General features: G+C 38.7%; 1 protein-coding gene across 1 annotated transcript in view; it reads right to left on the reverse strand.

Moving 5' to 3' along the window:
• DNAH5 (dynein axonemal heavy chain 5) overlaps positions 1-27,018 on the reverse strand; it is a 200,866-nt gene that overhangs the window by 144,161 nt on the left and 29,687 nt on the right. The window contains exons 17-28 of the mRNA XM_065873626.1: positions 25,339-25,484; positions 21,896-22,061; positions 20,932-21,171; positions 19,328-19,518; positions 19,126-19,213; positions 12,720-12,853; positions 8,242-8,443; positions 7,436-7,671; positions 5,063-5,281; positions 2,666-2,728; positions 2,124-2,362; positions 1,147-1,387 (exon numbers count right to left, since the gene is read on the reverse strand). Of these exons, the coding sequence (XP_065729698.1) occupies positions 1,147-1,387; positions 2,124-2,362; positions 2,666-2,728; positions 5,063-5,281; positions 7,436-7,671; positions 8,242-8,443; positions 12,720-12,853; positions 19,126-19,213; positions 19,328-19,518; positions 20,932-21,171; positions 21,896-22,061; positions 25,339-25,484 (2,165 nt within the window). The remainder of the gene's footprint in view (positions 1-1,146; positions 1,388-2,123; positions 2,363-2,665; positions 2,729-5,062; positions 5,282-7,435; positions 7,672-8,241; positions 8,444-12,719; positions 12,854-19,125; positions 19,214-19,327; positions 19,519-20,931; positions 21,172-21,895; positions 22,062-25,338; positions 25,485-27,018) is intronic.

Below are 27,018 nucleotides of genomic sequence, written 5' to 3' on the forward strand. Positions count from 1 at the left end.
CTCTCTCTGGATGAGCATATCCACACCCGTGCAGTCAGCAACCTTTTGTATCTCCAGGAAAGACCCACACCCACTGCTTACTGGGCTTCTGTTTGGATACATCAAGGGAACCCAAAACACAATCTGTGAAATGTCAAACTCATGCCCAAAATCAAGCTCATAGTCTTTGCACTTTGTCATTCCACCTGATCACCTTCCAACATTCCCCATCTCAGTCATAAGCACCATCACCCAATTAGATCTCTCAGCAAGAACTCTAGGGTTCATCCTTAGCCCCTCCCATTTCCCTACCATGTTCACTCCGTCACATTCTATCCTCCTAACGATCTCTTCAATCTTGTCTCCCCTCTTCAGCTTCACTACCTGCCTCCTCATCTGACACATCATTATCTGTTGCCGGGGATATTCAAGTAACCTCCCAATTGGTTTCCCAGCATTCTCCCTTTCCGTTTTCCAATTCTTTCTCCTCACAGCTACCGGAGTGATCTTTACAAAATGCAAATTTAACCACGTCATCCCCCAATCAAAATACATCCCCCAGTTGGCTACCGACTGCTTCACAGACTGAAATCGATAACACATTCTAGACCCACTCCATCTCCCCAAACTTAGCTGTCTCCTCTCTCGCCCACCTCCACATCTCGGCCGTCTGGTCCCCTAAACACACCTCAGACCCTTCACATATGCTGTTCCACCTGCCTGACACTGTCTTCTCTGCACTTTCCAAGCCCCTTACCCCCTCACCACACAAGCACACCCCATTCACCCAGCACCCAGTCTTCCTGACCTTCATTGCCCTCGCCCCACCCCCAGAGAGGTCAACCCCATTATTAGAGGCCCTCATAGAGCAGCATACTTCCATTTCAATGGTATTTACTGCAGTTTGTAACTACACCTTCATTTGTATAATGATTTAATTAAACAAATTATTTAATGATCTGTAAATATAGGAACGTATGTCCCCAGCACTTAACACAGAACCTGTTACATAAAGGTTTGTTGAAGAAATAATAGCTGAGTACCAGGAAAAGAGTTTTGATTGTTCTAGCATGATGTACTGCACCAACAGACCATGATGTAGGAAAACTCTCAAATCCCCTGGGACCTTCCAATCTCCCACCCACAACATACACTCAATTATTGTACCTCTATTTCCTCTTTGTATTTCAGAAGAGGTGCCTCCATGATATGTCTTAACTTAAAAGTTTCATTCCCCACATCTAGACTGTGCCCAGTGAGAGCAGTTATCCTTTCCCAGTGCCTTTCCATCATGGCCTTACTGGCCATGCGCTCCAGCAGGGGACAACACTCGCTGAAATCATCAATGGTCTTCTTCAGATCCAAAAAAGCCTGCCAGTCCTTCAAGGCCCGGGGCAGCTTCCGACACCTGCGAAGAAAAGCCAACATGAAAGTTCATTCGAATATAAGCCTGGAATGTCTCCAATCCAAGACTGTCTGCTAGCATTTCCATCAAAAACAGTCACCTCAAATACCCATCACATTGTTAAATCTCATGACTCAGCGGATAGCTGTTAATATAACACACTTTTACATTGCAGAAATTTGCTCCTCCCAACCAGGAATGACTTTTTTCAATTTCCTCATAAAAATTAGGTAAAAGGCATTATTTTAAAGAATAGAGGTGCTTCCCAATTCAATTCCATTCTCCAAACATGTTTTGAGACCCTACCAAGTACAAAGCACAGCAGAGTGTTTCAGGCTGTCAACTGAAAAGTACAACAAATGATCCTCCATTTTGGGGGGCGGTTTAACACTTCAAGGATGTAGAAATATCGCAGGGCTCTTGCTTTTATTCCAAATAAATCATCTAACATAAACTTCAAATGTTGGTAAGTGTAATATAAATAGAGATCAGCTCTCTCTAAGATGCAGGAAAGCCCTTGGCAAGATTCATCCAGGTTTAAAGGATGTGCTTGTCTCACCAGGCACACACAGGGGTAATTAATAAATCGCATTTGACAAGGGTGATGTCAGTGGACAACAGCAATGAAGCATGATGTGCTTTCGAAGCATCTGGGTGAAAAAAGAACCCTGACAGCCTATCAAAGAAGAAAGTATTTGAGGTTCAATAGCTCTGGGCATGATAAACATTAATTTCTCACCTGTTCTGGAACTCTGAAAGTTCACTGTTGATTTTTTCAATATTTACTTCTGACCACAGAATATCGTGATAGCTATTTACAGTTTCTATGACACTGTTGTACAGAGCGTATATTTTCTGTAGAAGATTTAGTTGCTTCTTGATTTCGAGAAGCTGAGGATACTGTGTGACTGGCAGACCAAAAAGCTCCTCTCCTCCAGTATAGGTGATATATTTCCGATAGATATTATCAAATTGATTCTAATAAAAATACAAGTGAAAACTCATCAAAAAGGATTTACATGTGAATAAACACGCAAATGAAAAAAAAAGATTGGCCAATAAGCAAACATGTATGATCTCTGAGCACACGTAAATGAGAACTAAATGAGTACAATTAATTACATAGAAACCAATGTTAACCATACCACATCACAGTTTTTAAAGGTAAGTACATACTATATTCCACAATGGGCTTCTCTATATTAAGCAGAAAAAAAGTATGTGTTTAAAAGACATTGAGGTTTTGGTTATATAGAAAGTCAAAGAAACTAAAAAGATCACCTGAAATATGATAAGTCTATCACTGGCTTCCTGGGGTCTCAAGCCGCTAGCCATTGGACCATTCTGACACGAAAAGTTAAAATAAACATAAAATAAAATGAAGCAAATGCATACAAATTTCATGAGCACTATGTATTTGAATATCAAATTTTGTTTACATGCATGTCACATACAGGATAGGAAACTTACTTTTTATTTGTAAAAAAGGACTCAGGAAAGTAACTCATTTGGAAATATTTTCAAGGCCAAAAAAAAGCCAAGTTGAGGTCACAGCTTTCATATGTCAAGAAATTTTGAAAATTAAAAATATGTGCTATTAATTTATCAGGTGACATGAAGGTAAATAACTATTCTGTAAGAAGCACAAACAGTGTCTGGTTTGAACTAGAACACTAATGCCACATGACACACAGAGTTCACCACTCTAATATCTATTTGTAAAATGACCTGTAATGTTAACATTCCAATCAGGTTTTCTTACATTAGACCACCTTCAATAACTGGATTTCTGTGCTTCTTCATCCATGAAGTTGGTTCATGAATCCCATCTCCTAATTTCATTTACTTTGTGGTTTGGCGTGTTACCAGTTAATAAGTACAAGTTTTACCCTATACTCTACACATTTCCCTTCTGTAGCACATTGTAATTGGCTGGAAATGGGTCTCCTTAAGCAACATATTCCCAGCAGAAGATTTTGCATGAAAACTTATGTGTGTGTGATTAAAATATGGACTCAATCTGTCTTGTCCACTTTTGCGTCTTCAGCACCAAGGGCAGTTCTACAGTATTTGCAGAACTAATGAATACTGTGTGAAGGATGATCATGACAACTATAAGTGAATAATATTTATCTACACAAATCTAGAAAAGCCAGCAAAATAACTTCAGTATGAAACCAATGGTATAATATAAAGAGCACTTTTAAATTTCCATTTACTGTTGAAATTATTCTGGATGAATTCTAAGGGGAAAGGATTGTGAAAGGGAAAGATCTTTGCTCTTGTGAAAATAAATTTTCCATTCCTAGGGAATTTCATTAAATCTGACAAACTGTGTGGGCCAAAAGGTTCATTCGGTTTTTTCCGTAAGATGGCTCTAGTTGTCTTTAACTGCATTCGAAACAGTTTTGTTAGATTGTATTGTGACAGCTCTCATATCATTTAAAAACAGACATCAAAATTGGTGAATTTTTGTGTAGCCATTTTAATATTGAAGATGGAAGAAAAAAAGTAACATTTTCAGCATATTATGCTTTATTATTTCAAGAAAGGTAAAAACGCAACTGAAATGCACAAAAAGATTTGTGCAGTGTATGGAGAAGGTGCTGTGACTGATCGAGCGTGTCAAAAGTGGTTTGCGAAGTTTCGTGCTGGAGATTTCTCCCTGGACGACGCTCCACGGTCTGGTAGACCAGTTGAAGCGGATAGTGATCAAATCAAAACAATAGTTGAGAAAAATCAACATTATACCACGCGGGAGATAGCCGACACACTAAAAATATCCAAATCAAGCTCTGAAAATCATTCGCACCAGCTTGGTTATGTTCATCACTTTGACGTTTGGGTCCCACATAAGTTAAGTGAAAAAAACCTTCTTGACCATATTTCCACGTGCAATTCTCTATTGAAACGTAATGAAAACACTCCATCTTTAAAACAAATTGTGACAGGCGATAAAAAGTGGATACTGTACAACAATGTGGAACAGAAGAGATCGTGGGACAAGCGAAAAGAACCATCGCCAACCCCACCTAAGGCCAGTCTTCATCCAAAGAAGGTGATGTTGTGTGTATGGTGGGATTGGAAGGGAGTCCTCTATTATAAGCTCCTTCCAGAAAACCAAACGATTCATTCCAACAAGTACTGCTCCCAATTAGACCAACTGAAAGCGGCACTCAACGAAAAGTGTCCAGAATTAGTCAACAGAAAACGCATAATCTTCCATCAGGATAACTCAAGATCACATGTATCTTTGATGACCAGGCAAAACCTATTACAGCTTGGCTGGGAAGTTCTGATTCATCCACCTTATTCACCAGACATTGAACCTTCGGATTTCCATTTATTTCACTCTTTACAAAATTCTCTTAATGAAAAAATATTTCAATTCCCTGGAAGACTGTAAAAGGCACCTGGAACATTTCTTTGTTCAAAAAGATAAAAAGTTTTGGGAAGATGGAATTATGAAGTTGCCTGAAAAATGGCAGAAGGTAGTGGAACAAAAGGATGAATACGTTGTTCAATAAAGTTCTTGGTGAAAATGAAAAATGTGTCTTTATTTTTACCTAAAAAACCGAAGGCACTTTTTGGCCCACCCAATATTATCTTTAAACAACTACATTTTGCATGCTGTAGTCACTCTTCTCCCAAAATACACAGAGAAAGCTAGAGTTGTACCAAATCGTAGTCCAGGTAGAACTGGTGACAGTCTTGGAGGAAGACCTCCACGGTACTAATAAGCTCTTTCCTGAAACTGGGCTGCAGTGAGACTAATTCATTCTGCACTTCACTGGCACGTGCCAGAAGCTTCTCCCAAGTGTAACGCAGAGTATCCACTTTGTCCATCTCTTCCTTTGCTATCAGAAGCCCATATTTGTTAAGCAGGGCATAGGATTCCTAGACAAAAGAAGAAAAATTTAATTTCTGCCAGTCAGGTGCATAAATGTATGCACAGTCATTTTTTTAAAGCATTAGAATGGAAAAGATCCACATGACAGGGAAACTGCCCAGAGAGTTCTAGTTACTCTACTTGCAAACTTGGAAAAGCTTAAGTGAGCAACTGAGCCACTTAGCTTCAGTTTCCTCATCTGTAAAACAGGAAGATTCCCTGGCTGCTTCACAGGATTTTCGTGAATATCAAAAAATATATCAATTTAAATGCACTTTGAAAACTATAAATCATTATACAAATAAAAGGTATTTTTACTTAGGCCCCTAAATTGTATTTGAAGACGACAAAATTAAATCGAGTAAATGAAAAACATAAAACAATTTAACTGCTAATTTTAGAATAACAAAATGAATCAGAGTTTTAACTCTATCCTATTTCACTTTGTTGGTAAAAGGTTCCAACAGTAAGACTTAAGAGGGCATTCTTGAATCAGAGCCTAAGCCAAGTTATTGCCCTCAGGGCACAAAATCCTGGACTATTCCCTTGTCTAGAAGATTAAAATAAGGCAAAGTTTGGTTTTCATGAGAAAGGATTTTTCCTAAATATCCCTGGCCTCTTCTCCCACCATTACTCTTCCCCAAAGACATAGAATGAATACCTGATTGTTGATTTGGGGAAAAGATTGTTGATTTGGGCAAGCATAGCCCAGTGCCTCTCTTCCTCTTCCCTCTTTCTCCTTGAAGGCATGCCTCCAGTCTGCACCCCAGTACCAATCAAATCAACAAAGCAACACAGAGACCTGCAGCTTTCCAATGCTGCCTTTGATGGACGAGTAAGTACAATTCTGGGACTTAGTGCTCACAAGGCCATAGTGTGTGTGAACAGGGTGGGGAAATGGGGAAAGTAAGATACAATGGGAATATGGGAGCTGAACACTAAATCAGGTCTTCCAAATAAGTTCTATCAGTACTAAAGATTGCATCTTGAGCTTGACTACTTGACAACAGTTTGTCTTAACTCTCACATCAGGAGGAAAGGCTTGGCAATTGCTGGACCTCCTCTTCAAACCCTTTCTCCAAACTCCCCTGGTCCAAGTAACGGGTCTTTGCCTTGATGTTTCAATTCCAAAGAAGAACACAATGGACCACGTGATTTCCCTGACCCAACACAGTAAAGGGGCAAACCTTCAGTCATCTCTGCCATTTTCATGGTAATTTGAAATTTTTCAAAATTCAAAGAGACGTGCACACAATATGAGACAAGAGTATGATCCTGACCATCAGAGTTTAAGTCCAGACACTTAAGTTATGGTGTGATGAAAAGATAATGTTTTTATAACTGGAATTGTTCTAATGCTACAGTTATACTAGTCTCATTTAAAAGAATATAGTAACCCATTCCTGATAAAGCGTTTGCGTCTAGAAAAGATAGTATGATAAAAACAAAAGTAACGTGCAACATTAATCAAACTATGTGATTTCTTTGACCCTCAGTTTCCTTGTTTGTAAGTGGAGTGTTGTAGGAAGGATTAAACGAGTTAATACAGAGTAAACCCATGAATGGACACTGTCAGTGCCCCATCCAGGTCCTGTTTATCAGCTGGTTATTTGCAACCCAGATTGTTGGGTGTGTTGACTATAGGAATCAAGCTGCTTTCTTCCCTTGAAAATGGTCCTCAGCTGATAGGAACCTCCTCATGAGGAAATAATGGCCAATGACCAACTGATTTGGGGGAATAAAAACAGTCCCCCTTGTCTCAAAATGGGGCCAACTCTGTGGTACAATTCATGTTCCAGAACACTCCCTGTGGGATCAGGCCGAAGTTAGTCTACAGCTAAGATCACACCCTGGCTTAGCTTCCTCCCACCCCCAACCTCATCCTTTTCTGTTTCGTTCACTCTACTTCTCCCATGAGCACTCATCAATAAATCACTTACACAGAAATCCTCATCTCAGGCTCTGCTCTTCAACACCTTAAATGCTGTGTAAAGTACTAGAACTGCCCATACGAGGCACCCTATAGGTTAGGTATCATTACTGAAATTGTTGTTCTTGGGTTTAGCGTCCATTTGTAATTCCAGTCCAGATCTGGTCAATAGTTCATCTAATAGAGCCCAACATATGGAGGTATTTCTATAGAACGAGTGATTATCAGTTACCTCAATGGGTCCCACTTGAAAGTCAATGGAGATTTGCTGCTCCCTAATTTCCTTCAGTGCCACCATAGCAATTCGAACATCATCTAGGTCTTTAATTGGGCGATTCAGTTTCTTACTGAATTCTTCAACAAGTGTAAAAATGTTTTCCATCTCACTTCTGTATTTTTTGTTACAGTGACGGCCAATGACAACCATCCAGGCCTTCGTCTCAGCGGTCAAGGTGAACTTCAAGTCAGCTGTAAAACGCACATGTCCACCGTTCAGTTTGAAAAACTAGAACCAGTATAAGGAGACCCAGTGTAACGGTTTACCAACAGTAAATACTTTGCAGCTGATAGCCCTCTAACACATGAAAAAGCAAACTGGAAAAAAATTAGTTTTTCCCAATCATTATATATCCATTCATGTCATAAAGCCTATTTGCAACAATTCAAAACACATTCCAAAATGCGGAAAAAAAAAAAAAAACAGTACCTATCGAAACTGTCGGAGATAAGCCTCAAATCTTTGTTATTGTTATTTATTAAAGAAAGGGTACATTTTAATTCCAAATATGACAGACTCATCCCTTACCTGAATTAGCATTTATTTTCAAGATTTAGCAGCAGACTGTTCAAAATAGTCCAGAATAAATAATTACGCAGAAGGGAATTAAAAACAAATCTACAAGTTGGTCTTAAAGCTTGAGGCCAATAAAAGGAGAGTCAATCTTTAAGATAGCTAGAATTCTCTGGAATACTAATCTAGGTAAAGAGACAGAGTAATACGTTGAATTTTTATGACTGTCTGAAAGAAAATGAACCAACCTGTGTACAGAGCAATGGTACCCGCACAGATATACTCAGGCTCAGTGTTAATTTCTTGCTCTAGTTTTTGGAAATAGAGAATCTGGGATTCAAATTCAGAAAGCAAGGGGTTTTTCATAATAAATGTCACAATGGTTTCTTCTTTCTCCTTTTGCCAAATGTGATCGTAGCGTTTGAAGCAGTCAGTGGATGCAATAACTTCCTAGAATACAAATAACGTATTTGTGTAGAGAAAGAAGAATCAGAAACGGTATCATGATATATATGAACATTTGCCAGTTGCTGGTGGTTCCCATGGGTTTATTAAAATGTTTAATTAGTGAACCGTGTGACTAGTTGAAAATGCCACAGGACTGGAACTGGATACAATAGTGTAAATAGTAACCTGGGACTAGTAACAATGTAACTGGTACCATCCTAGCCAAAAAGAGAGGGGAACAGTTTTCTCAGGAAAAAAAAAAAGAGAGTGAGAGAGAGAGAGTCCATAAAATCTCTTGTGAACCAGGCCCTATTGATTGGAGCTGGACCTTAGGTCAAAAACACAGCTCAAATCATGCCACAGAGAGGGTGATGCTATGGGGGAAAAAAATACCCTGAGGTCACTTTTTCCCATTGCACAAACTCCTCCAAGACTCTCATTGGTGAAATCTACTGGAAGTCTCAATGGAAACCCATTGACTTGTTCCCTAAGGTGAGAGCGTGGAGATTAGATCTAGAGGGACAAATAGAATATATCCAGCATCAAGCCCCATTGAAAGATTGCATGGAATCACACAAAATGTATAAATATATTAGGTAAGGACTGACATCCATACAACATTAAATCTTCCCATGTGTTTCCAAATCTTCTCACCTCTTTTTCTTTAATTCCTTGTTAAGTTTTAGAGAACTCTTCATAAAGACCCTACAAACTTCTCATTATGTACGCTCCTAGGTATTTTTCAATGATGTTATCGTAAAAAGGATCTTTTTTCCACTATCCTTATAATTGTATGGATGGCATAAAAGTTTTTTAAAAAACTTTTTTTAACAAATGGTCTGCTTTGTTACAAAGTGTGCTTCTGTAAGATGAATTGGCTTTCTTGCAACTGGCAAATAAGGAATGATGTCAATATAACAGGAAGGTCACATTATCAAATGCTGTTTTTCCTAACACTTCATTTTGTACCCACTAAAGCAGCAAACCAAAGAGGGGCACAATGCTTTTTGTCTCTTCTTTCTTTTGGGTTAATTTGTTCTCCACTTTGTTTTGAGAATGTTCTTTGCACAGTTAGACCTGATCTCTGTAAATTTTATATTTGCCTCCATAACTCAGTATTTTCAACTGTTTCTTACACCTTGTTACAACTTCTACCAAGTTTCTTTTACCTTTTGATAGTATGTAAAGTTCTATACTGACTACGGCGTTGTTAAACAGGTTAATATTTTACTATGATGGTTATTGGTTTTGATATTACTCTGGTTACAGAAGTTCCTAGGTTGTGTGTGTCTATCTCAACCTCTTTTTTCTCATAAGCCCTATTAGATGTGCAACTTTGCAAAACTGGCTTTTCAGGAACATGTTTATTGCATTACAGCAGAAATGCCTATAGTTACCTTTCAACTGACTACTAACTTAACTCTTCTTGGGCCATATGTATTTTTTAGATTAGCGCTTTTGGATTTACTTGATAGATTATCATATCATCTCCAAATAATTAAAATTTGTCTCCTCATTTCTAATGTTTATACCTCCTGGTAGTCAACTTTTTCTATTGGCTTACATTATAATTTCAGAGTTACATCTGCATGAGAAAAAAAAATTTCAACTGAGATAGAGAGAAAAGTGGCATTATTTGAAAGAACAGAGCATTACCAACAGCATTCTAAATGGTCTGATTATTTTAAGTAAATTTCACCAACCCGAACCAAGCCAAGCAGTAGGTTTACTCTAGCTCCCCACATGCAGCTAAAGATGCCCCTTGAAACCTCAGGATTAATGAGTGTTGACACTTCACACCCACTAAAATGCAGAAAGCTAAGCCTGCCCCCGCTTGTCCCAGCTACCCCTGATGCCCTGGCACGGGCTGAGATGTTGACATGCACACCCAGAATGCACTGCAACAGCATCTAGACATATTCACAAATGTATGATGGTTTGGAGAACGAATTACAGATTATCAAAGATCCCTGAATATGGGTAAAATTCCAGAATCCTGAGCTCTTTCAACACCCAAGTGTTTATAATATTAAGAACGTACCTGGGACTTCCCTGGTGGCACATTGGTTAAGAATCTGCCTGCCAATGCAGGGGACATGGGTTTGAGCCCTGGTCTCGGAAGACCCACATGCCACGATCAACTAGGCCCTTGTGCCACAACTACTGAGTCTGAGCTCTAGAGCCCGCGAGCCACAACTACTGAAGCCTGCAAGCCACAACTACTGAGCCTGGGTGCCACAACCACTGAGCCTGTGCTCTAGAGCCCACGAGCCACAAGTACTGAGCCTGTGTGCCACAGCTACTGAAGCCCACAAGCCTAGAGCCCATGCTCCGCAACAAGAGAAGCCACGGCAATGAGAAGGCCGTGCACCGCAACGAAGAGTAGCCCCCGCTCGCCACAACTAGAGAGAAAGCCCGTGCGCAGCAACAAAGACACAACGCAGCCTGAATAAATAAATAAATAGATAGATAGATAGATTTAAAAAAAAAAAAGAACATACCCTAACTAAATAAGTTTTAGACTCTCATTTATTTTATCTGAGTCAATCTTTATTAAACTGGAACTTTTGAAAGCAGAGGTAACCTAAAGTCTAAAGGAAAAATTACTTGAACTACGTATGTAGGGCTGATCTACTTAAGTTATTTTAATTGCCATGGTTATTTTGATTGTTTGGTCCAGCTCATCTTTTCAAGCCAGGCAGTGTTATAAGTTGATGGCCAAACTATGGATGTGCTGAATGTAGGTCAGGTTTGTATTCTGATCCAACCAGTTATTGTAAGAGGAAAGGGGCTGGGGTCAGAGGATTTTCTGTGGTCGAGGAAGGGTCAGTCACAGAAAATTCAGAAGGGTCTATGGCTGTGGAGAGCCACGTCTAGCACTATGACCAAGTGTGCATACAGTCTTCCAGAAACAATCTGGCCATCCTATCAATCTGGATAAAGTCCTTCAAGTTATTCTAAGTGCCAACCCTTTCTATTATCTTAAGGAAGACTGTACTAAGATCTGTACATTTCCTTCACATAGTATAAAGGCAAATGCAACAACAATGACACAGGCATAAGTACCTTGTTGCCTGCAGTACATTAATTTCAACTACTCTGTCTTACCCTTAGATTTTCATAACAGTGGCTGCTTATATTGAAAGAAAGTAATGGACTTTATTATTGATCTATTTTATTGTATTTTCCATGATTACTGAGACATTTGAAAGCATACTTGAATGTTTATTATCATCATAGAATACTCTACTTACCTTTATCGTTTAGTACAGAGCTTGATAAACTAAGCACTAGACAAATATTTGTTAAATTGAATTATGTGAACGCAGTCCCTAGGGCAAAATTAAGTACAAGACCTTCAAGATATTAAGAAGGAAAATTGAAAATGCATAAATGCAAAAGCTTCCAGTTCCCTCAGGAATACATTAAAATTAAACTTAATATTTCCTCACATGGTTACAGTAAAGGCAGCTTTTCAAAACACTTTCAAACAAGTGAAACTCATTCTATCAAAACTGAGTAATAGAAAAGATATATTTACTGAGTGACAACTGTTCCCTCAACAATGAGAAACAGTTTTAAAGAGTCAGCAGGTCTTAGTGCCAATGTGAATATTTTCTTTTAAGTAGAAACTGACACCAGGATTTTGAGTCTTTTTAACCACAAAGACAGATTTGCCTGAACAGAAAAGGGAAAGGTGAGAGAAGAGCAGTTTGGAAGAAAAAATTAACCTGAATTTACATCCATGTCCAGTACAAGTACATGCTGAAAATATTTTCGAAATTCTCAGTATTATCTTATTTCCATGATATACATACATGTATATACAATATATATAAATTTTCATCTATTTTATAAGATTTGCCCAACTACAGAAACACAAAAACTGAGTGTAAACTTATTCTATTTCAAATGATTCAAGTCAGTTCCAGCATCACTGACTCTTTGAAGGTGAACTGCAGCAACAGTCTGACCTGGGGTTTGAGACATCTTGAATTTTTTAACAGACTTATCTGTACTACATAAATACATAAAAAGTTTAAAGGCATTAAACAGAAGACAATATAAAACACAGAAATAATAATTGTCTTTCACCTTGCAATCTAGAATGAAAAATCTTGAGTTAAACAAACATTTGCTGAGCACGTACGAGATTCCATAAGCTGCTCACTGAAGGTACAGTGTGTGAGACCCAGGCTACGTGAAGGACAAGCTTAAATGTTCAACTTCAATCTTGCTGTAAAGCAAAAGACCCTGGCTGCAGATCCTCTTGGCATACCTTTTTGGTGGAGTTGATGATTGTGCTAAACACAGAGACTAATTTTAGAATCTCTTTGTTGTCAGAAACATTCTTATAATAGTTCCTGTTTTGCACAGGAATGGGTAAGTTCACCGACGCTATCTCAAAGGTATCTAAAAGCAAAAAAAAAAAGAGAGAGAGAGAGAAACATTTATATCAACAGTATATAGAACATGCTTTAAAAAGATGAGTGAATTTCTGTAATGGTAAAGTAAGGACCTCTGAAAAAATCTTCTTTATAAAAGCAATTGAAAACACTGGGCAAATTTGTCAATAATAATTTTTTCAGGACTCTGGACATTAACCAAAGGTTGCAACAATTCAAGGAATTGTTTATTCGAGAAATACTTTGAAATTTGAGTAACAACAATGAGTTTTGTCACTGTTTTGTTAATTGGTTCTACATACGCTGCCCCTTGCTGGCTATGCGGCAGCCTCGAGAAACAGGAGCTTTGCAATGACCGTGGCTGTGAAAACCACAGCCAGCAGCAGGCCACATTCACCAGAGGGACCAGCCTGGGCTTGAGGCTCCTCAAGAAGCCCCACAGAATTGTCCCTACTTGACTTGTCTGGAAGCTCCCTAGGCAAGCCCCATTCAAAGAGGTTACCTTCATTTGACCTGACTCAGAACCCACTGACAGAAAATCCCTATCCCCAAGGTGTTTGTCAAAAAACAATGAGAACAAAACAGAAGCAGACTCATAGATACAGAGAACAAACTAGTCCTTGCCAGAGGGAGGGGAAAGGAGGATGGGCAAAACCAATAAAGGGGATTAAGAAGTCCAGTTATAAAATAAATCAGTCACAGGATGTAGCGTACAATACAGGGAATATAGTCAATAATACTGTAATAACTTTGCATGGTGATAGATGGTAATTAGATTCATAGTGGTGATCATTTCATAATGTCTAAAAATACCAAGTCACTATGTTGAAGTACATAAGTCACTTACTTATGAAGTAAGTCAACTATACTTCAATTAAAAAAAAAAAAACATCAGTGACATATAACTTCACAGCTGTCTGAGGCAATGATATCTGTTGGGGCAATGGAAAGGGTGGCCAAAAAAGTTAAAGATCTGGGGAATGAGATGTCCACAGAAGGCCTTATAGGGCCCTGACATATTCCTGGGGTTCTAGAAGGTCATGCGTATGTACAGAGCTGTGCACATGCCCAGGAAAGACCTAAAAATGTCCCAATCTTTCATGCTGGCTCATGAATTGAGGTCTTGCACAAATAGTAAATAAAGGCCAGAGCAGTGCTGAAAACTTTCTGAGCTTTCAGGGTGCTCCAGTGCACACACAAACTCCCTAGGCAAAGCATGGAAGCCTCACTGGTTCAAAGCATTAAAGGAAATCTCTGTGCAATCATAGTTAACTGCTAAACTAACCAAGCACAGACTATAGTGGTGCAGTCCACAGGGAAGACAAGTTTTACAGAATTGGTCCAGGAAAGTCAATATAAAACAGTAATAACCACCACAACAACAGACCCTGGGAGAAAGAATCAGATTTGCCATATTATACTCTTTAACATATCAAGTTTTAAACAAGAATTAAAATTGCGAGACATGCAAAGATACAGGAAAGTCATGCCCACCCACAGGAACAAAAACAGCCAATAGAAATATACATGAGAAAGCCCACTATTGGAATTACTAGACGAAAAGAAATTTTTATTGACGTACAGTTGATTGACAAGATTCTGTTAGATTCAGGTGTACAACATAGTGACTCGAATTTTTTATAGGTTGTACTCCATTTAAAGTTATTATAAAATACTGGCTATACTCCCTGTGCTGTATATTTCCTTGTAGCTTATTTATTTACTTATTTTATACACTGTAGTTTGTATCTCTTAATCCCATACCCTTATCTTTTCCCTTCCTCCCTTCCCTCTCCCCACTGGTCACCTCAAGTTGGTTCTCTATATCTGTAAATCTGTTTCTGTTTTGCTATATTCTTTCCTCTGTTTTATTTTTTAGATTCCACATATAAGTGATAACATAGAGCATTTGTCTTTCTCTGTCTGACTTAATTCACTAACATAATACCCTCCAGGTCCATCCATCTTGTTGCAAATGGCAAAATTTCATTCTTTTTTATGGTTGAGTAATAGCCCATTGTATGTATGTATCACAGCTTCTTAATCCAATTGTCTGTTGATGGGCACTTGGACTGCTTCCTAGCTACTGTAAATCATGCTGCTATAAACACTGGGGTGTGTATATTTTTCGAATTACTGTTTTCATTTTTCCAGATATATACTCAGGAGTGGAAATGCTGAATCATATGGTAGTTCTATTTTTAGTTTTTTTGAGGAACCTCCATACTGTTCTCCACAGTGGCTGTACCAATTTACATTCCCACCAACAGTGCAAGTGGGTTCCCTTTTCTCCACATCTGTGCCAACATTTGTTATTTATGTTCTTTTTAATGATGGTCATTTTGACGGGTGTGAGGTGATATCTCATTGTGGTTTTAATTCGCATTTCTCTGATGAGTAGCGATGTTGAGCATCTTTTCATGTGCCTGCTGGCCATCTGTATGTCTTCTTTGGGAAAATGTCTATTCAGGTCTTCTGTCCATTTTTCAAACAGGTTGTTTGTTTTTTGATATTGAGTTGTATGAGCTGTTTATATAGTTTTGATATTAACCCCTTATTGGTCGTATCATTTGCAAATATTTCCTCCCATTCAGTAGATTATCTTTTCATTTTGTTGATGGTTTCCTTTGCTGTGCAAAAGCTTTCTCACACCATGTACAAAAATAAACTCAAAATGGATTAAAGACCTACAAGTAAGACTGGAAACCATAAAACTAGAAGAAAACATAAGCAGAACACTCTAACATAAATCATAGCAATATTTTTTTATTTGTCTCCTAATGCAAAGGAAACAAAAGCAAAAATAAACAAATGGGGCCTAATTAAACTTAGAGAAGAATTTAAAATCAGCTATTAAAATATGTTCAAGGAGCTACAGAAAACCCCATCTGAAGAATTAAAGTACGAGAAGTATGTCTCAAAAAATAGAGAATATCAATAATGATATAGAAATGTAGAAGAGAATCACATACAAATTCTAAAGTTGAAAAAAACAATAAATGAAATGAATATTCACTTGCAAGGCTCAACAAATTTTAGCTTGTAGAAGAAAGAATCAGTGACCTTGAAGTTAAGTTTCTTAAAACCTAGAAAGCTAGGTTACTGATTTGAGATATTTCTTCTTTTTTAGTATCAGTGTTTAAGACTATAAATTTCCCTCTAAGCACTGTTTTAACTGCATTTCATAAATTTTGGCATTTTGTGTTTTCCTTTGCATTTATCCTAAAACTATTTCCTAATTCCCTTTGTGATTTCTTCTTTGACTCATTGGTTACTTAGGAGTATATTGTTTAATTTTCATGTATTAGTGAATTTCCCAAATCTCCTATCACTGATTTTTAATTTCATTTCACTGTGGTTGGAGGAGATACTTTGTATTATTTCCATTTTTTTAAATTTCATTTCAATAGTCTCCAGATTGACTTACAGATTCAGCACATCCCAAAAATCACAAATCTTTTTTGTAGAAATTAACAGGCTGATGATTTCAAAATTCATACAGAAATAAAAGAGATCCAGAATATTCGAAAACAATCTTGAAAAAGAAGAAAAATGTTGGAAGACTCACACTCCTGACTTCAAAATTTACTTCAAAGCTATAGTAATCAAGACAGTGGGGTTCTGGAATAAGGATAGACATAAGATCAATGGAATAAAATCCAGAGTACAGAAATAAATGCTTACATTTGCACTTGTGGTTAACTGATTTTCAACAGGGGTCTCAAGAAAATTCAATTGGGAAAAAATAGTCTTTGCAACAAATGGTGCTAGGACAACTGAATACCCACAGGCAAAAGAATGAATTTGGACCCCTACTTCACTCAAAATGCACCATAGACCTAAATATAAGAGCTGAAAATATAAAATGTTTAAAGAAAACATAAGAGTAAACATTCATGACCTTAAGTTAAGCAACAGTTTCTTAAATACACAATCAAAAGCACCAAAAGAAAAAGAAGCTAAGCTGGACTGAATCAAAATTAAAACTTTTATACTTCAAAAGATACCATTAAGAAAGTGAAAAAACAGGGCTTCGCTGGTGGCGCAGTGGTTGAGAGTCCACCTGCCGATGCAGGGGACACGGGTTCGTGCCCCAGTCCAGGAAGATCCCACATGCCACAAAGCGGCCGGGCCCATGAGCCACGGCCACTGAGCCTGTGCGTCCGGAGCCTGTGCTCTGCAATGGGAGAGGCCACAACAGTGAGAGGCCCACGTACCACAAAAAAAAAAAAAAAAAAAAGAGAGTGAAAAAGCAACCCACAGAATGTAAGAAAATATTTCAAATTACATATTTACATATCTGGTAAGGGATTTGTATTCAGAATATATAAACAACTCAACAATAAAAAGACAAATAGTCCAATTATTAAAAACTTGGGCAAAGAACAGACATTTCTCCAAACAAGATATATAAATGGAAAAAAAAAATAAGAAAAGCTACACATACAGACATGAAAAGATGTTCAATATCATTGGTCTTTATGGAAATGCAAATCAAAACTGCAGGGAGATACCACTTCACACACACTAGAATGGCTATAATCAAAAGGCAGACAACAACAACTGTTGGTGAGGATACAAGGAAAAAAAAAGAGAGAGAGAGAGACCTTCATACACTGCTGGTAGGAAGGTAAAATGGTCTAATTGCTTTGGACAACAGTTTGGCATTTCCTCAAAATGTTAAGCATAAGTTGCCATATGATTCAGGGCATGACTATCATACCCAAGAGAAATGAAAATATATGTCCACGCAGAAACTTTACACAAATGTTCATAGCATTATCTATTCTTAACAGTCCAAAAGTGCAAACAACCCAAATGTTCATCAGCTGATGAATGGATAAAATGTAGTATATCCATACAATGGACTATTATTCCACAATAAAAAGAAATGATATGTGCTACAACATAGTTAGAACTTGAAAGTTAGTTACAAAAGACCACATGTAGCATGATTCCATTTATATGAAACGTTCAGAATAGGCAAATCCATAAAGACGGAAAGTAGATTAATGGTTGCCAGGGGCTGGGGGAAGGGAATGAGAAATGACTGCTAATAGGTACAGGCTTTCTTTTGGAGGTGATGAAAATGTTCTAAAATTAGAGAGTGGTGATGGTTGTACAACTCTGAATATACTAAAAACCACTGAATTGTACACTTTAAAAGGGTGAATTTTATGTTATGTAAATTATATCTCAAAGCTGTTATTTATAAAAGGTACAGCTTATTTCTTTTTTTAACTCTTTTGTCATGACAAAAATATGTCTAATTTCCCATTAAACATTTTTCCTCTCAATTTAAGATATAATTCATGATTGAACATATTTCGAGTTTAGAAAATTCTGAATTTTAAGCTATTCTAGGAAGTTAAGCAATGTTTCCAAACAATATCAAAATTGAAATTAACACAGTAATATAGATTTTTAGCTTAAATAAATAATATTGTAAGTTGTGGATAAAGTTGTTTTGAGCCGTCTTTAGCCTCCTCAGTAACAGACTATTTTAAAGAGGAACTTGTTTTAGTTTCTGCCTTGTGGTTAGTTCTCAGGGGATATGAGCACTAATTGAAAATTACACACGCCCTGTTTGCATGGTTGCTTTAAAAGAAGTTTGTAGGACTAAACTACATTTATCATATATCATTAGCAACTTGGATGTCATATGCTACCTAATACTACAGAATATAAATGAAAACCATAAGATCTACAGCAAAAATCACAGCATGTTAGCAAAACAGGACATATAATGGCTCAAAATACAAAATAGCTCTTAAACGTCAGGAAATGTTCATTGTGATGATGACAAGTTTCTCTTTAAACTGTGAAACTAAAATCCTACTTGTCCCCTAGTATGTCTTGTGAGATACCCATTTAAAATACACTATTCATGGGGCTTCCCTGGTGGCGCAGTTGTTGAGAGTCTGCCTGCCGATGCAGGGGACGCGGGTTTGTGCCCCGGTCCGGGAGGATCCCACATGCCGCGAAGTGGCTGGGCCCGTGAGCCGTGGCTGCTGGGCCTGTGCGTCCGGAGCCTGTGCTCCACGGTGGGAGAGGCCACAGCAGTGAGAGGCCCGCGTACCGCAAAAAAAAAAAAAATACACTATTCATGATGGTGATATTAAAATACATGGATCTTCATATTTTATAAACTAGAAATTGGCTCATAGATTAATATTCCTATCTAATCTGATTTGAGAATTGCATGGAGGGAAAATACCTTTTAGCTCAATATATTTTGATTTATAATGACTAGTTAGAAAGAACTAAAAGAACATTTACCCTGAGGTTCGTTTTCTCCCATTTCAACATCAGAATCGCCGTCTTCGTTACTCGGCAAAGCAGCCATTTTTCTTTCATGCATCTTTTTCTACAGTGGAAAAGGACATATTTCAGTCATATGACCTTGAAACATAATAAACCATGCCACCAATCATAAGATTCATTTCAATCATATGAAATGATTTCCTCATCCCACACCCACCTTGGACAATAGCTCACTGTTCCACTGTCTAACCCCCTTGGTGACAGTGACGATGCACTCCACGGCTTTGTTCAGCGTCTGCTGTATGTCTTCTAGGGCTGGGGCCATGGTGATGTTGGGAATGGCCAGAGTGATGCTTGCCCGGAAAATGGGCAGAACGTTCTGCTTCATTTTAGAGGTACTGTTACTGTCTGAGTTAACACAAAACAGGGAGGATTTAATCTTTTTGATTTAAAATGTATTAACTTAGTTAATAAATTTTTAATTTATTTCATTTTTAACCAGAAAAATTAAAGCACCTAGAACAATACATAATAGGTATATCATTGGACAATACTGTATGTATTTGTTGAATGAATGAAAGAATGAATGAATAAAAACTAATGGAGGATCTAGTTTTGCTCAATGTAACAGAGCAGTGCGGTGGAACCCAAGCCATTTTCTGCTGATTACAATCTATGGGTACACTCTCCATAAAGGAAACCCACTGCCTGGAGTCAGATTTAATTATATAAACTCTTGCCTAAAAGGGCGCGGTTAAAGAGTAGAGAAGAAATAAAGTGTAATTTACCATTTACACCATACCCGAGGGGCTTTTAAAGTTGGATATAGGTATAGGTGTCTAAATATGTATATGTGTGTGCGTGTTAACTCTATATATACAGTTGGAAATACCTGTAATATATAAAGTTGGGGAAGACGTGACAATATTCAGCATATCAACAGTTGATAAGTTCTAATATTATCCCCATGTCAAAGGAAAGAACTATCCTCCATTCCGAAGTAAAATAAAACATAATAAGCCATGCCACCAATCAAAAAATTATTTTAATGTTTCCACTTTTATTCATCCACTTTTAATTAAATATTAGAGATGTTTTCCCTTAAATGCCAATATGCAAAATAAATTAAAAGATTTTGTTATCCTATTGTTTTTTCAATTTTAATTAATTACTGTTACTTTATTTTTTATATCTTTTTAATTTAAAATTTAATTTCAGAATGTCTCTAAATCTGATGGATTTTTGTGGCCCCTCTGGGAAATGCAACACTTATTTCTGAATGGTGCCGAGGAGAGATGGCTGTACTGAGAATGAAGAAATCAGTTGGAAAGTACTAAATTGACGCGAAAATAGTAAAAACAATTTCTGCTTTGGAGATCATGGCATTAATAAGATCTTTCTCTCTTTATAAGACTGGCTAATAATCTAATAATTTAACAATGAAATTATCTTTCTGGATATCTTCTTTTTAAAGTACGTATTTTTTTCTTTCACTAATTAAAATAATTCATTTCACACGTTTTCACCTTATTACAGAAAAGATTAAACGTGATGCTGATTATGATGTTATTAACAAGAGCTAAGGGACGCTAAGCTAATTACTTAACCTCCCTGGACTCAGTCTTAAATGAGTGGAATGATAGTGTCTACATCATAGAATTGTTGGGATAATCCAAGTTCATAATATTGAAACTTACAAGGAGGCGCTCAAGAAATGGTGGGGGTTTTTATTATTTAAATTTAACAGGAACACACACACACACACACACAACCAGCAACCAGACTTGGCCAGCCAGGAGGCAAATGGTGTGGGATCATTACCCCGGAAGCTGGTCATGTGGGAGGAATGAATGCGCTTGCGAACGGCCTCTAGCGTGTTCCTGGTAACTTTCAGCAGAGCACCCAGGTTCTGGTGATTGAAGTGAGAGAGCAACTCGCGGGCTCCTTCCTGTAACACCTCGGTCTCTTTCTTCTTTCTGGCAACTGTCGTCAAAGGCAGGAGGCCCACCCCAGCATTAAGAGAAGATGTCAAGGTGTCGGAATGTCCTTCTTCTCTTTTTGCTGTTACACAGTGAGAGAAATTGAAAGAGATGGGAACGGGGAAAGAGAGAAAGAGACAGACAGAAAACCATCTACTGCAGTTAAAGAGAAGAAAATTAAGATAAATTACATGCAAGTTGAATAATACTCAAAGGTCACACTTCTTATGAAATGAGGCCATCAAAGGATAGGGAGACGAACTCAGGGCACCAGGCAGTCTGAGGAGGCCTCTCCTCCTCGATGTGCGGAAACAGGAGGAGAGGCAGGAGCTGTGGCCACGAAAGAACGACAGGGCCTGGGCGCCTGGGTGCTCGTTCTCTGGGTTCTCTCTTCCACCAATAACCATAAACCCTTGGGGAACAGCGACCGTCCTCAGCCTCTCAGTGTCCTCCTCTGTCCTGCAAGCCCTATGCTCTGGTGTAGACGTACCTCAGTGGGGATTCCAATCCATAAACCATCCTACTCTACTGATAGTGAAAAAACATACCTTTAGACCTAAATGCAAAGAGAGCTAACAAGGGCCAATGCAAAGTACGTGCTTGTAGAGTCGAACAAAAAGTAATGGGAATGAATGACATGGCATCATTAAAATGTGCTCTGAATCATAATTTCAGATTTATAAATGTGCTTATAAAATTGGGAGGGTCTTTTTAGAGTGTGAAATTCATTGCCATGTAGAAAATTAAATTTTAATTTTCAATAATGTCCTAGAAAAACAAGACCCTCCCATTACCCTCTGTCTTACCCGAAATTTCATTTTTTGAATCAGTACTATTCATATTGGATGCTTTCTCTCTGTCTTCCTTAGATGAAACTTCCACATCCAGCAATATATTTATTAGCTCATTGACTGCTTCCTCCACTAATGAGCTTTTAAAGTGTAGTATCTGAGCACCATTTACACAAAGGTCCTATTAAAAAAAAAATAAAAATTAGCACCGTGTCATATTTGTTTAACTAGCTCTTGAGGGCACATAGGTTCAGCCTCCAGATGAGATCTTGGTCCCCAACGATGCTTGGCCATGCCTCTCACACTAACCCAGGCCAGGCATCCTGTAAAGGAATGTGTTAAAGACAAGAGAACCAACTGGATCATAGATGGACCAAAATTACACTTACTTCTCCAGCAGCGGAGGAAATAACTCCAAAAGTCATGAACTGCCTCTCTTCCCATGAAGTTTCCTTCATTTCACATAAATCTGCTCTAGCCAGCCTTCCTTCTCTCTTCACCTTTGCCAACAGTCCATCATCAACCCCTAATTAATTTCAGATATCCCCCTGCCTCCAACTGGATTACGCATTTCTCAAGAATGAGATTTAACAAATATAAACGAATATACTGGAGCACTTTAATCAAGACAGACAGACAGAGAGATAGTCAGTGATTTACCACCTGGTTGGAAAACAAGCCCATAAAGCAATAGACTGTGAGTAGGTCATAGTCTCCAGCTCCTTCCCAAGTTCCACCATGATTCATCTCAAGATTCTCTAATGTGCTCATGGACCCTCCACTCCAAGCATTAACTTCATGGTTCATTTACCTCCTCATTACCCATGACATTCACCTCCATTCCACTGCTGTAGGGCATATGGCATTTTGATATCATTAAAACAGGAAGATTCTGATGTGTTCTGAAACTATTAAACTTCTTTACCATCAAATAAAGTATAAAATAACTCCCAGCTCAGAACTTCACTTAACTAATAATCACCATCCTTAGCCTACAGACAGTTATGAAAAAGATGCAGGTCAGAAGTTGGGTAAGGGAGGGAATAGAGTTAGCGCCGTCCAGCAACAAGTACAGTAACAAGTATAGACTCTGGCACCAAACTACCTGGATTCAAATCCTAGCTCTGTGTGATTCTGGAAAATCTCGGGCCTTGATTCCCACGTCTGTAAAATGCTGATTATGGTAGAACCTACCTCAGATTGTTGTGAGAATTCCAAAAGGCAATGTATGTAAAATGATAAGAAGAGTGCCTGCCACAAAGTAAGTACCCAAGAAGTGCTTGTTATTATTATTGATCAGCAAATCACATACAAACACAGGAGGACGTTTGTTTGCAAAGCTTGCTTACCTCATTCCATATAAACAATGAACTAACTCCCTGTTCTCTGAGAGATTGCTAACATTTTTTAAAGCCTTCATCTTAAATCCTCTGACTCTACACACCCTCCCCTAAGGACATGATTTCCCACGTGGATCATTCCTTTGCCAACAGCCTTTACTGCATCACCTGTTTCCACAGCCCTACCCAGGAGAAGCCCAACCCAAATGAACCAGGGCATCTACCCTCTCCACTTGCACACAGAGGTCATGGCAAGGCAGGTGTTGGTCCTGGAAATTCATGGTCCCCAAACTCAGGCAGGCCCCTAATGCTACCCAAGGATCATTCTACATGACTCCAGTCATATTTCGCTACCAGGCCCCATAACTGCTGTGTCCTCAAATTCTTGCGTCCTCAAATCCTTACACCATCCTCCCTCATCGTCCTCAGATAATAACCTTGATTTCTACAGCACAAAGCAAATGGAGGCCACAACATGGCCCTGACCCCATGCCCTTATCCAGAAGACAAATCAGCCTCCATCATTAACCCCTTTTCCTCCTTTGTCAGTGAATGCAACGTTTGTTCTTCTATTTAAGAATACATAGGGACTCCCCTGGTGGTGCAGTGGTTAAGAATCCACCTGCCAATGCAGGGGACACGGATTCAAGCCCTGGTCCGGGAAGATCCCACATGCCGCGGAGCAACTAAGCCTGTGCGACACAACTGCTGAGCCTGAGCTCTAGAGCCCGCAAGCCACAGCTACTGAGCCCACGCACCTAGAGCCCGTGCTCCACAAGAGAAGCTACCGTAATGAGAAGTCCGCGCACTGCAAAGAAGAGTAGCTCCCACTGGCCGCAACTAGAGAAAGCCCACGCACAGCAATGAAGACCCAATGCAGCCAAAAATTAATTAATTTTTAAAAAAGAATACATAATCACACAATCTAAGTCACACTTTGCTGCTTCGCCAGAGACTATGCTTACCAACCATTCCCTTTTTCCTTCTCTACTTGATTTTCCCCCTCAGCATATGAACATACGCAATGAACTTCAACTCAACATCTTTCTACCATAAGAAGCTTCTGCCTCGGGGCCTTTTCACTTGCTGTTCCCTCTGCCTGGAATGTTTTTCCCCAAAGATATTCACATGGCTTGCTCCCTCACTTCCTATGTTCAGATGTAATCACATAAGTCATCCCTGACCATCAACATAAAATCACAACTCTGTCAGGTACTCCTTTCCTCCACTATCCTCTTAATTTTTCTCCATGGAACTTATCATCACCTGGCATGTTGTTTGTTTATTGGCTTTTTTTGTTTGCTTGTTTTTCTATATCTTCCACTTGAAAGTGGGCATCACAATGGCAAGGATTGCATCAGTTTTGTTCGCTGTTTTATTCCCAAATAGTGGTTCGCATAGGAGCTCCACAAAAATTGTTGAAGGACTAAATGAATTACAAGAAGTAAACATATTCGAGAGAAAGCATTCTTTTATATTGGTAATCATTCGCTTTGGTAATCAAAATGCAAATTAAAATTTGAGAAATAATGGATTAAAGAAAGTTAACTAGACACTCCCAGGAGCCCTTCTGAAGGTCTTTATTCTAAAACGTTAACGTGAAGAGAATCTGAATGGGGAAAGGAACGTACAGTCTTTACCCCAAGCAGATTGAACACAGACCCCGCCTTTTCCAGCTTCCCCAGCAACGCCTCCAGAACCGTGTGCCACAGAACACCAGTTTGGGAAATGCTGCTCTACAGAAATGTTTAAAGAAGAAATTCTACCCAGAAACTGTTTAAAACAATTATTTTATTAATTAACCCTAGCTTATTAGCAGCTCTTCAGCAAAATAGCTCTATTCTTCACAAACTATAGGAAATGAGAAATGTGCTCCATGACAATTTCCCTCCTACTGATCTGAAAAGAGATGATTTGTTCTTCATGTCTACGTGACCCCTCAGGTACATTCCTCTTCATTTTCAAATTATTGTCTGAAGGCTCCTCTTTTGAATCACATCTATCACAGACCAGTCATTCATAGAGAAAACAAATTTAATTTATGCTCCCAAAAATGCCCTTTATAGAAAAATGAATCACAAAACAAAATTTAAATAAAAACATCAGTCTTCTAATAACCTTTGTCATTTGGAGAAACTCTTCACAGGTAAGTGGCTCCTCCCTGGGGAGTTGACAAAGAGGCGTGCTACTCATTTCTTCCAGGATGGCATCGATGCGGAACTCGATCAAATCATTGACCCTGTCAATCAGCAACTCCAGGGCCTCTTTGGAAAAAAATAAAAGAGATTAAGCATTTTGTTTAAAAAAAAAAAAAAAAAACATGATTAAATTTCAGTAGCAAAATCAGGATTAAAGTTGCTCCATAGAGCTGTTTCATACTTGGTTTTCTCACACTGTTCTTTCTTTATTTTTTTTTTTTTAATTTTACTTATTTACTTATTTTTGGCTGTGTTGGGTCTTCGTTGCTGCGTGCGGGCTTTCTCTAGTTGCGGTGAGCGGGGGCTACTCTTTGTTGTGGTACACAGGCTTCTCATTGCGGTGGCTTCTCTTGTTGTGGAGCACGGGCTCTAGGCGCGTGAGCTTCAGCAGTTGCGGCACGTGGGGTTAGTAGTTGTGGCTCGCAGGCTCTAGAGCGCAGGCTCGGTAGTTGTGGCTCATGGGCTTAGTTGCTCCACAGCATGTGGGATCTTCCTGGAGCAGGGCTTGATCCCGTGTCCCCTGCATTGGCAGATGGACTCTCAACCACTGCGCCACCAGGGAAGTCCCAACACACTGTTCTTTTTTAAACCAGTTTCCCAGCTTTCTCAGCCTGCCTTACTCTGACTCAAACTTGAAGTCAGCTCAAACGCATCTCCCCCAGGAGGCTTTCTGTGAATCTGCCCATATTCGCATGGCCCCCTCCTCCTGTGCCGGCATCGAACCCTGAGCATTCCTCCATCTCAGAGGATCTTCTCCATTCTTATAATACCATGGTTCATGCATTTTATATTATTCAACCCTCAAATTGTAATGAGCCTAAAACACATCTCATGCATATCCAAAAACCCCTTCACAATTTATCTTTGAATCTAGTCCCCAAATCTACAAAGCAAAACAAAGAGGGTAAGAGGGTTCAACCATAAATTCCTCACTCCTCTACCCCACCCAACCCAGTACCTATAAATATTCTTGAGTATAGTGCACGTGGGAAAGTAAATAGGTGGACCCTTCTGAGCTCTAAGTTACTTGGAAGGTACAGTGAAAACATACTAATAAGACAATCTCTTTAAAAATTAGGCTATAAATAGACTAGGTACTATTTCAGCAGCCACAAATATGAGAGAAAGAGAGAGAGAATAAGTTATCACGAGGGGTATGTAGAAGGGAGGCTCAGGAAGGAGTGACCCAGAAATGAGGTGATGGGATCAAAGGGTAGGAAAGGGGTTACGGAGAAAAAGAAATGTTAAGAGATTAACTATATAAAACTATTGCAATGATGAATCCATATGTGTCTGGGTGTCTAGTACAAACCCAACTCAGAGTAATACAAAAGCATAAGAAAGAGCCTGATTTTCAAGCCCTTTGCAGTCAGCATGGGGAGAAAGATAGAACCATTAGAAGAAACCAAAATACAGATTCTTTAGTCCCAATGTGAAACAGAAGTCACAGGAAAAAGTGGTCCTGTGTGGTAGAATAGTCTGAGTGGGCTTCTTGGGAGTGGGACGTACTCTGGGGTATAAAACATGGGGAGAATTAGGGCATGGAGAGCAGGTGAGGACACTGTGTAGGAGAGGAGAATGGTGATTTCTAAGTCTTCCT

This window comes from Phocoena phocoena, chromosome 3 (genome assembly GCF_963924675.1).
Source record: "Phocoena phocoena chromosome 3, mPhoPho1.1, whole genome shotgun sequence".
NCBI classification, from domain to species: domain Eukaryota; kingdom Metazoa; phylum Chordata; class Mammalia; order Artiodactyla; family Phocoenidae; genus Phocoena; species Phocoena phocoena.